General features: G+C 39.7%; 1 protein-coding gene across 1 annotated transcript; it reads right to left on the bottom strand.

Moving 5' to 3' along the window:
* Nucleotides 1-7,588: 7,588 nt before the first annotated feature.
* LOC145791008 (7-acetyl-epi-neemfruitin B aldo-keto reductase-like) lies at nt 7,589-9,303 on the bottom strand. Its single transcript, XM_082870533.1, has 2 exons — nt 8,992-9,303; nt 7,589-8,046 (listed from the first exon to the last, which is right to left on the bottom strand). Exons 1-2 carry the CDS (start codon nt 9,175-9,177, stop codon nt 7,915-7,917), a joined length of 318 nt encoding a protein of 105 aa, XP_082726659.1. The 5' UTR covers nt 9,178-9,303; the 3' UTR covers nt 7,589-7,914.
* Between the last annotated feature and the right edge of the window lie 2,553 nt (nt 9,304-11,856).

Genomic DNA, 11,856 nt, shown 5'->3' with positions numbered 1-11,856 from the left:
TATCAAGACTTCTGTCTTCCATTATGTTCCAAGTCTTGGCAACATGGTAGTCTCGGCAAGTACGTAAGTACTTCTTTCAATACAGCCTTGGCTTAACTTGTAAACTTTTCTCAAAAATTCAACAAGTGTTAAAACCAATCCTCCTTTAGCATAACCTTGGCTTAAGTTTAACTTGTAAATTTTTTCTTAAAATTTCAACAAGTGTTAAACCAACCTTAGCTTGTAAATTCCAGCTCCCAAGCATCATTCTCCAGCTCTCTGCCCCCCTAATATGAACCTAAGTTCCACTTGGGTTCTCATTAAGCATGGGGTTTTGACCTTGTCGCCGAGGTCAGATTCAAACAAAGAGTGGCCGAGGTTACCAACCCTGGTCTCTTTGTTAATCTGATGTACTTAGTTCCAATCTGTGTTTAACTTCTGCCGACATGGCAAGTTTAAGTTGATTCAACTTAGTTCAACTATATTATATATAAGTAGGAACTCTGCCATATAATAAGTCTAAGTTATTCATCATGTTTCAATCAGAAACATCGCAAACTTAGTTCAACTCTATTATATGCAAGTAAAAACTCTGCCATATAATGAAACTAAGTTATTCGTCATGTTTCAATCAGAAACATCGCCAACTTAGTTCAACTCTATTATATGCAACTAGAAACTCTGACATATAATAAGCTTAAGTTATTTGTCATGTTTCAATTAGAAACATCGCCAACTTAGTTCAACTCTATTATATGCAAGTAGAAACTCTGCCATATAATAAGTCTAAATTATTCGTCATGTTTCAATTAGAAACATCGCCAACTTAGTTCAACTCTATTATATGCAAGTAGAAACTCTGTCATATAATAAGTCTAAGTTATTCGTCATGTTTCACTTAGAAACATCATCAAGAATCTGGTTAGCCACAATGCACAAGTTTAAAAATCAAGCTAAAACTTTATTAATATTTCGGCAAATAAGAAAACAAAAGAAATTTTTTTTTAAAAAAACAAGAAAATCTAGTGATAAAAAAACTTCAGATTGCAAGTATTCCAGGGTCTTGGCAGCTTTTTGCCTTCACTATCCTCAAATCGATATGCCCCGTTGCCCAAGATCGAGATGATTCTATAGGGTCCTTCCCAATTTGGGCCAAGCTTGCCCTCTCTGGGATCTTTCTTATTGCCAACGACCTTCTCAAGACGAGGTCACCAACTTAGAACTCTCGTGGGTTGACCTTCTTATTATAAGCCCTGGCAAGCTGCTGCTGGTATGCTCCCAGCTGAATTGCTGCTTTCTCCCTTTCGTTCCTCTAGCAGATCCAGATCTCGGGCTAATAATGCCTCATTGGTCCCATTTTCTACTTCCTGGGTTCTGATCCCTGGGATGCCGACTTCCAATGGAATTACTGCCTCTGTGCCATAAGCCATGGCAAATGGGGATTCCCCAGTTGATCTTCTCGACGTAGTCTGATATGCCTGAAGTACACTGGGCAACTTATCCACCCACTTTCCCTTTGCTACTTGCAGCCTCTTCTTAATCCCATCTAAGATAACTTTGTTGGATGCTTCTGCTTATCCATTGCTTTGAGGAAAGCTTGGGGTAGAATAGTAATTCTTGATCTTGTACTTTGCATAGAAGTTCTTGATTAGCTTACTGTCAAACTGTGTACCATTGTCTGCCATTATTTCCCTTAGGATCCCAAACCTAGTGATGATGTTCTTCCATATGAAGTTCTTCACATAAACGTCCCGAATTTTTACAAGGGGATCAGCTTCTACCCACTTGGCGAAGTAATCTGTTGCCACCAGCAACTACTTCCTTTGTCCAGTTGCCTGAGGCAGTTTTCCAACGAGATCCATGCCTCATTAGGCAAATGGCCAAGGGCTAGACACTGGGTTCAAGTCTGTTGCTGGTTGGTGTATCAAAGGTGCAAACCTCTGGCACTTTTCACACTTCTTGACATAGGCTTCAGCATCTTTCTGCATGTAGGGCCACCAGTACCCTTGAGTACTGGCGCTATGAGTAAGTGATCTGCCCCCAGCGTGGATTCCATATACTCCTTCATGTATCTCATATAGAAAGTCTTCAACCTGTGCAAGATGCACACACATCGGAAGGGGTCCAGTAAAAGATCTTCTGTAGAGATGTCCCTCTACTGTCAAACAGAACCTTGCCAACTTCAGTCTGATCTTGTGCGCCTCTTTATGATCATCTGGTAGTTTTCCTTCTTTAAGGAATACTATTATTGCATCTATCTAGCTTGGTCCCATCTCCACACGCATTACTTCATGCTCTGTGTTCAATAGTTCTATGCTTGGTCTGGGTAAGTAGTCAACAATTATTGTTCTTGCCTCTCCTGGTTTCATTGCACTAGCCAGGTTAGCCAGAGCATCTGCATGGTTGTTGTCATCTCGGCTAACTTGTTGTAGTCGGCAATTCTGGAATAAAGCTACCAGTCACCCACTTCCTTTATATAGACCGACATCCTTTCATCTCGGGCTACATATTCGCCTGTTGCCTGGTTGACTATAAGCTGGGAATTACAGAAGACTATTACCTCGTCAGCTTCCATGGCTGCTGCCAGCTTTAATCCTGCGATTAGTGCTTCATACTCTGCTTCATTGTTTGAGGTCTTGAACCCCAAATGAATTGATTGTTCCAGTATCTGCCCATCTGGAGATACTAGCACTACTCTTACCCCCGCTCCTTGTCGGTTTGAACTTCTATCAACAAATAGCCAGACTGAGTCGTTGATGTAAATACTACAGGGCCTGACTTTCTCTTCCATCCTTTGTTCTGTTGTCCCCAGCTGGGTTTTTCCTTGTTCACTTGGACGTCGTATACCTCGGCTCAACGGAGCCCGATGTATGGTGGCGTCTAGTGTGAACTCGGCCACAAAGTCAGCTAGGACTTGACCTTTGATCGTTGTTCTAGGTCTGAATTCCAGGTCATATTGGCCCAAGGCCACTGCCCATCTGGCTATTCTGCTTGTCAGATCTCCCTGCTGCAACAGGGACTTCAAAGGATGTTCAGTTAACACCACAATTTTGTGGGCTTGAAAGTAATGATTCAGCTTCTTAGAAGCCATTACTAAAGCTAGTGTTAACTTCTCCAAGGGTAGGTATCTGGTCTTTGCATCTGCCAGAGTTTTACTCACGTAGTAAACTGCCCTTTGCTCTCTCTTTTCTTCTCTGACTACTATCGCACTTACTGCATGCTCTGAAACTGCCAAGTATAAGAACAGCTCCTCTCCAAGTATTGGGTTTGAGAGAACTGGAGCTGTGGTCAGGTACTTCTTCAAGTTAGCCAAGGCGACTTCGCACTCTTTTGTCCATAAGAAGTTTGCAGCTTTCTTCACTAGGCTGAAGAAAGGTTTACACTTGTTAGAGCTTTTGCTTATAAATCTATTCAGGGTTGCAGCCCTTCCAGTCAACATCTGCACTTGCATTGCCGATGTTGGGCTCTTCAAATCTAGGATGGCCTTAATCTGATCAGGGCTAGCCTCAATGCCCCTTCTGGTAACCAAATATCCTAAGAACTTACCAGACCCAACTCCAAATGCACACTTCGATGCATTGAGTCAGAGCCGATATGTTCTAAGGCTGTCAAAAACTGGCTTTAAGTCTTCCAGATGACCCTCAAGTTCCTTGGTCTTCACGACCATTTCATCTATGTATACCTCCATAGTTTTTCCAATTAGATGCCTGAACATCTTAGTCACCAATCTCTGGTAAGTTGCTTCTACATTTTTCAACCCAAAAGGCATCACTTTGTAGCAGTACAGCCCTTTTGGGGATGATAAATGTAGTTTTCTCTTCATCTGGGGGGTACATGGCTATCTGATGGTACCCCCTGTAGGCATCCAAGAAGCTCATCCTTCTATGCCCTGAAGTGGCATCTACCAATTGGTCAATTTTGGGTAATAGGAAGCTGTCTTTGGGATAAGCCTTGTTCAGGCTGGTAAAGTCCACATAGACCCTCTACTTCTCATTCTTTTTTTTTACCACTACTGTGTTTGATAACCTTGTCGGGTAATTCACTTCTCGAATGGCTCTAGCCTCTAGAAGTCTATCCACTTCCTCCTCTACTGCCTCAACATGACGTAATGTTGGCATCCTTGCTCGCTAGATGACAGGTTTGGCCGACCTGTCCACATTCAGTCTATGGCAAGTGACCTCGGGGTCAATGCCAGGCATCTCGTATGGTGTCCATGCAAACACCTCAAGATTTGCTCTCAGGAATACCTCTAGTTCTTTTTCTTCTTCCTCGGCTAAGCCCGAGCCGAGAAGGAAGAAGCGTTCTTCATCCCCTTGCTAGACAAGGATTTTCTTTAGGCTTTCTTCATTCTTCTCGGTTGGCTCTTTGCCGACGTCCTCTAGGACTTCCACGTTCTCATCCTCTATCTCTGCTGTTTTTGCTTCTCGTATATTGCAGGTAGATTTCATTGCTGCCATGGAGCAGTTGTTTGCCTGTAGCTGATCCACTCTGATCTCCTCTATTCCTTGCTCTGTTGGGAACCACAATAGCTGATGCAATGTCGAGGGAACAGCCCCCATTGCATGTAGCCATGGCCTTCCCAGGATAGCATTGTAAGGAGAGGGGGTGTCAATTATGGTGAACTCTGTTTTTATCTTCTTGGTGCCAGCGTGCACCTGCACCTCCAAACTTGCTGCTCCCAGGGGCCATGTCGGCGTTCCATTGAACTCGACCATAGGACCATTGGACCATTGGATTGCTCCAGATCGTCTTGATGAAGGCCAAGCTCCTTGTAACATCTGACATACATGATGTCATAAGAGTTGTCCTGGTCGATCAAGATGCGCTTCACTTGGCACTCTCCAATCTGGAGGGATATTACCAAGGCATCGTTGTGTGGATGTTACACCATCTCTAGATCATCTTCAGTAAAGGACACCACTGGTCCCTGGCACTCGTCTGCCCTAGGTCTTTTCTGACGGACCTAGTATACATGCTGTAAGTGCTTTACCTTCTAAGTCTCCCCACGGATTTCGTTCTCATTAACCTTCGAGTGAATCACATTGATCACTCGAGGTCCTCCTGCCTACGGTTGCGGTGCTGGGGTTGGCGGTGCTGCCGGTGCCTGAGGCAGTCTTGCTTGCTCTTCTCTTGTCCTGGTCTCGTCTACCAGGTCCCTTAGATGACCTTGTCTTACCAGGTTTTCTAAATGTGTCTTCAGGGCTCTGCACCCCTGAGTCAGATGCCCATTCTCATTGTGGTAGGCACAATGCTTTCCCAGGCATCGTCCCATAAACTCGCCAAGGGCCTTCTCTGGTGCCCTATAATACGGTTGGTTTCTAATCCTTTCTAGGACTTTGTAGATCGGAATCCAAAATATGATAGTGACTGCTTGTGTAGCCCTCAGTCTTGTCTCTTGTTTATTTTATCCACCATCACCTTGGCCTCGCTTCGGTGAGCCGCTTTTTTTCTCTTGTTTTGACGCCTTTGTCCCCGGCGTGTCCTCCTCGGCCCTAGTGTATTTTTCTATTTCTATTCTAGCCATAAGTTCCTCTATACTTTTTGGCAATGTCTTTGCCAATGACTTTCGAAGCAGGCAATCATCTTTCAGGCCGTTCTTAAAAGACACGACCACTACCTCCTGATTGCATCCTGGTATTCGGCTAAATAGCTCATAATACTTTTTCACATAGGTTCCAAGGCTTTCGTCCTTGCCAATTCTCAAGGCCATCAGGCGTCCACCCTCAATGGCTGTAGTTTGTTTGTCACGAACCTGGCCACAAACATCTCGTCCAGGCCTTCCCAACTTTTCACAATTCCTTTCGACAACTTGTGAAACTAGTCTGATGCGATCTCCCCAAAGGATGAGGGGAACACCTTACAAAGTAACGGTTCGTTCCCAGTGTATAATGCCATTGAGTTCAGGTACAAGCCGACATGAAAGTTAGGGTCCGACTTACCGTTGTATATCTGTAACCTCGGCGTATGGAACCTTTTCGGGGCCTCAAATTTTTCCAACTCCACCGAGAACGGCATTCTCAGCTTGACCGGTGAGGTTACCTCGGCATCTTGTTGTTTCCTCTGGAGGTAATCCCTCAGTTCCTCCTTGGTTCGTCCAGGGGCTTGGCTATCAACGGACTTCAGCCTTTTTGGTGGGCTACTCCCAGTATCATTATGAGTTCTCTTGGACCTTCCTCCATTAGTTGCGTCGAAACACAGCTCCTTCCCCTGAACATGCCGATGTTCTTTGGGGTCAGCTTCCTTGGTGCGATACGTCCTCCGTGAATCTCCCCTTCTGGATTCTCCTCGCCCAACCTCCCTTGAAGCCCGGTGAGAGTATTCCTTGGTCCTATCGTACTGAGGAGTAGTAGGAATTGTCCTTTGCCCCCCTGTCTGGGCGTCTTTTTTGGCCGCTGGAATCGGCGTATCTTTTAACAAAAACGGTGGTTGCATGACGTTGTTTTGCATCATAAAATTGACGATCGATTGTAGGTCTGCCAGTTTGTTTGCCAGTTCCTTCATTTTGCCATCCCTCCGTAGGCATCTATCTTTCCATACCTGGAGGTCGTCCTCGTTATAATACCCACCTCGGTCTGATTTCTTTGTTATGTTACCTTCCTTGCCGACGTCTTTCTCTCCATGATTCTTATCACGAATTTCTTCGTTACGGTTGTCTTCGTTGACATCAAGGTCAATAGGTTTCCCATTCCCAGTAGGAATGTCGTTTCCAACCTTCTCTTTCTGTCCGTCGTTGGCCATCTATTCTCCTGTCTTTCCCACAGACGATGCCAAATTGTGTGAGTTGATTTCTGACCACACTGCCAAACAAGTACTGAGCTGGTGAACACTGGCAAAATTGATTGCGCCTGAACGACCTGTAACAGAAAAAAGAGGTTCCGGCAATGGTTCGTCCACCCGGGGGCACTCCGACGATCAAGTCAGTTATCTCTCAAAGATAGCAAAAGTGCTTAACTCACTATTCAAAATACAAAAAGCATACCTTAGACCCATGGGGGTGCCTCTCTTTTATGGCTAACACTGTCCTAATTCCAATAGAAGCCTAGCTTCAATGGATTCTGGATTACTGCTAATCTTGGACTCCCAATAGGATTGGGATAAACTCCTTAAGAGTCTTATCTTTATCCACACTGAATTCCTCCCTAATTCTAGGACTCTTGTCCCTTATCTGTTTATCCCGAATTCTGGTATTCTCGCTGATAACCTCGACCTAGCCGAGATTACCTCGGCATCATGTCCAGACACTTGGTACCTCGGCTGACACTTTGGTAACACCTCGGCCACGTGTTGCCTTTCAAAAATTACGTCCCCACCAGTATCATTTTGTTTGGGGGAAAATGAATAAATAAAAGGCACACTACATTTGAAACATAATCAATGAACATTAACATTATAATCCCATGATGATGATGTTTTTATATTACTCTTTTTGATATCTCTGTTGCGTTAATATGTTGCCCACCCACATGTCAATTTTTGACTTCTTTAGGAATTTAACAATTAAAATTTAATCCCATGACGATGATAGTTTTGGTACTGTTCTTTTTGAGATCTTTGTTACTTTATTAATTTTTCTCATAAAAGTATCATTTTGTTTGGGGGAAAATGAATAAATAAAAGGCACACTACATTCAAAACATAATCGATGAACACGAACTTATAATATAATAGTCTTTTGCAGAGGAATAAGAGGACATATATCTAACCCCCAGAAATTTCATGCACTGAGAATGTCCTGTTACAATAAATCAAAAACAACAAATTTGTTCTTCAAATTATACTCTTAACAAGTTATAACACTCTCTCCAACTTATTCATTACTAGAAGGAAGATTTTAATAAAGCATTAAATCTCTTCATCCCAAAACTCCTCAATAGATTTATAAAGGCCTTGGTCGGATATGAAATGGAGTCCAAGATACCCTCTTTGCTATGGAATTCAGTTGATCTTGTGAGACTCTACGGGACTTAGCATCCAATCAAATATGTCCAGATTTTCTTTGATCCGCTCTTTGTTAAAGCTCTTCACAAGTACGCTCACTCCTTGCTCATAAACCCATCTCAAGCAAACCTATCCATGTAGCAACATTTAGATAATATGAAGACTACTCTAAATAGAATAGACTCGACAGAAGAATTAGTTATAGATTATTCTAATTTGGACTTCATAACTCATATTTTGTTTTGTTTAATAAATCTCAAATCAATGATGGTGACCTTACTAAAATTGTCACCAATGATCTCATGGTTTAGTATTTGCATAGTGATTATGATTTGACCTTTAGACCAGGTATTATAGAGAGTAATAGACTAATAATTGTAGAATTTTAGTGAGTGTGCCCAATAGGACTTGTGATAGGTGGAGTCGTAATTGGATTGAAATTTGGGTCAATAGTTATTACCTAGTCACCTATAGATATTGGTTATAAGCTTGAGTAACCTATCACACGTGGGAAGAGTGGTAACCATATCGTCTCGTTTTGTTAGCTGATATTCGTCAATGGTCACTTCAATAATTTCTTTCCTGTGGTACTAGAGCCCATGGTATTTGACTAAAAACGAGAATAAATTATTAGTAGGTCTTAATAGTTGAACTTAATTCTCATAAAATTTTATTAAAAATAAATCTTAATAAAATCATTGCTTAAAATAATTTTTTGTGATGATTTTTTGCACATATCACTAAAAATTGACAATTAGTGACTTTTTTTGTCATAATTTTTATAAATTGTCTCTAAAACTTACAATTAGTGACTTTTTCTGTGACGAATTTATCAAACTGTCATTGAAAGTTGAAAATTAGTGACTTTTTTTGTGATGATTTTTAAACTATCACTGAAACTTGTAATTAGTAACATTTATTGTGACAAAATTTTCAAACCGTCATTAAAAATTAACAATTAATGATATTTTTTAATAGTGTTTAATAAAAATTTCTATTAATTATCATAGAATATTAGACAATAAATTCATATATTATGACCTACACGTAAGTTTTATAAAAATAAAATGTTACCTGAGCAACAGTCTTGCCTTTAGCATTAGCAATCTCTTTGAGTGTCTCACAATCCATGACTCGGTTGGTTCCCCACGGTGTTCCTCTAGCACCTAAAGGTGAGTATGCTGCAACATGGATACCCTTTTTCTCGTAGAATTCCCTTAACTTCTTTTGCTGCCAAACTGGGTTCACCTCCACCTTCATTATTCAATTCACAATGCAATAAAACATATTAATATACTAGCATGATTTTTAAAAAATCACATGTTTTTTTATTTATTTTTATTACAAGAAATGACATTAATTAACCCCAAAATATAGGATCCAAATTTGAAATGGAATTACAAATAAATAAATGAAAAATAGATACTAACAAATTAAAGAATCATCTCAAATGAAAGTAGATAAATTGGAGAAAGCACGAGTTTTGCAAAACACTTGAGATTTTTTTTTTTTTATGCTGGAGGCAATTTGCAAGATTTTAAAAATGATAATTCTTCTTCTAAAGTGACATGACCAACTGTGGAGTGATTGAATTCAAGCTAGTTTCTTAGAAGAGAAGAAGCTATTTTTGGTTGGACAATTGGTGTGGAAGTCTAATTCTTAAAGATGAATTTCCAAGACTCTATAGCTAATCAACAGAGAAGAAGGGATCTCTTAATGTTGTGTTCGTTTGAGGGATATTGGAAGGGATTTGGAAAGAGAAAGAGAAAATGTGCATGAAATTAGGTGAAATATAGATATATTTTATTCATATTTCACTTACTTATTCCATTTCACTTTTCAAATCCCTTTTCAAATCCTTTCCCAAATCCCCCATCCAAACACAGCTTAAATGGTTCCATGATAAAAGGGGGAATTCTTATGATTGGGGTTTGTCTTACAGAAGTAGTTTATTTGCTTGAGAAGAAGAGGTGACCAGGCACTATAACTTTTTAACTGTTATACCACAGATTAGATTGGGGCAAGTTGACAATTTAAGCTGGAAGGCTTCACCATCAGGTGTGAGTACAGTATCGCCTCTGCATATAGTTGGTGTGATTCTACGCATGGCCCAATTAAAATTATTACTGATTTGCTGTGGAAAAATGTAACTCCTCCAAAAGTTCAGTTTCTCGGCTGGTTAGCTTGGAAAGGGAGATTGAAAACTTCTGTTTTTCTGCATCACATTGGTGTATTAGGTGGAAATGCAAACACTTTGTGTCTTTTCTGTAAGACTGAGTCTAAAGATTTGAACCATATGTTGTTGATGTGCCAACCCATTTGGCGAGTATGGTCAGCAATTTTGAATTAGTAGGGCATCCAATGGGCTATGCCTAGCTCAGTGGAAGGAATATTGCATTGGTGGTCTGGACACAGATGGGAAAACAAAATTTTGAAAGGAATATGAACGAGCAATCCCACTTGTAGTTTTTTGGTCAATATGGAAAGTAAGGAATAAATGTGTTTTCAATGGCTGCCATCCTGATATGGAGGAATTGTGTGAACTTGTGAAAACGAGGATTGCTTTTTGGGTAAAGTTCAACACTGAAGGGGTGTTTTATTCAGTTAACGATTTCATTTCAAATCTGAATCAAATAAGGCTATGCACATAAAGGAGTTTCTGAATCTGGTGCGGATAAGGGGTTTTCTGAGCTGGTGCTGTCTGTAGCAGGTTGGTTTTTTAAGCTTGGAATCCTATGGCTGCTGTTGTTGGGGGTGAAGAAATGTTAAGGGCTTGGATGACTTGGGAGTGCACAAGTATATGTCGCTGGAACTCGAGTGGTGCTTCTGTAGATGTTGGACACAAGTATATGTCGCTGGAACTCGAGTGGAGCTTATGACAATTATTTTTTATTTTTTTTATTTCTTAACCAAATTAATTTTTAATTTTTTAAAAAATATTCTAAAAATCAAACTATACATAGCATAAGAATTTTTTGATAAGTCATTTCTTACGTTGGCAACTTATTTAATTATTTGTTAATTTTACGACATTTTTACCATCTAAGACCTGTTTGGTAACCATTTCGTTTTCAATTTTTAATTTATATTTACAAAAATTTTAAAAATTGTCATAAAAACTTGTTTGATAATTTTTTTGATTTATAAACGGTTGTCTCAGCTTGAAAATTTGAGAAAAAAACATAAATTCAAAAAATGGGTTTACGTTGGTTTTTAAACAAAAATTTAAAAATTTTACTAACAAATTTTTTTTTCAATTAAATTTTTTTTTAAGTAATACTAATCGAGGGGCAATTGGTAATGCTACTTTAAACCTTAGGGAGAGGATTGTAATTTCTAAAATGTAAAGGGTGTCAATGTAATTTATTCAATGAGGACAAAATTGGTATTTAAAAAAATTAAATTGCTGAGGGATAGAATCTGTAATGAAACTTTAAATCTCAAGGGAAAGATGTAATTTTCAAAAGATGAGGAGGAAACTATAATAAATATAAACTTCAGGAAGTGTCAGTGTAATTTACCCTTTATATATATATATATATATATATGAATATTGTTGACTTTACGAGACTGTCAATGCATTCTATACAATTTTTTTAGGTGTAAATTACACAGCTAGTCTAACTACTTTGTTTCTTGTCACGACTCAGATTTTTCTTCTTTTACGCTGGCCGAGTCCAATTACTTTGCTTCTTCTTACAACTCAGATTTTTTTTCTTTTTAATTACAATTTGAAAAGAAGTTTGAGTATAGTCTAATTGTGTAGGCAGATAGCCTAAGCAACTTGTAGGTCTACTAACATGACCGAAAAGTTAAACTCTCCCACTTATAAATTCAAGGGTCTATGAATAGTGACTCACATACATGGCTTAGTTTTGATACTATTTGTAACAATTCACTATTTGTTGGCGCAAGTAATCGGTGGACCTACTAATATGA

Source organism: Camellia sinensis, chromosome 5, assembly GCF_055761805.1.
Source record: "Camellia sinensis isolate YWXY chromosome 5, ASM5576180v1, whole genome shotgun sequence".
NCBI lineage: Eukaryota > Viridiplantae > Streptophyta > Magnoliopsida > Ericales > Theaceae > Camellia > Camellia sinensis.
Note: the sequence above shows the minus strand (reverse complement) of the source record. Positions and strands in the feature narration are given on the sequence as shown.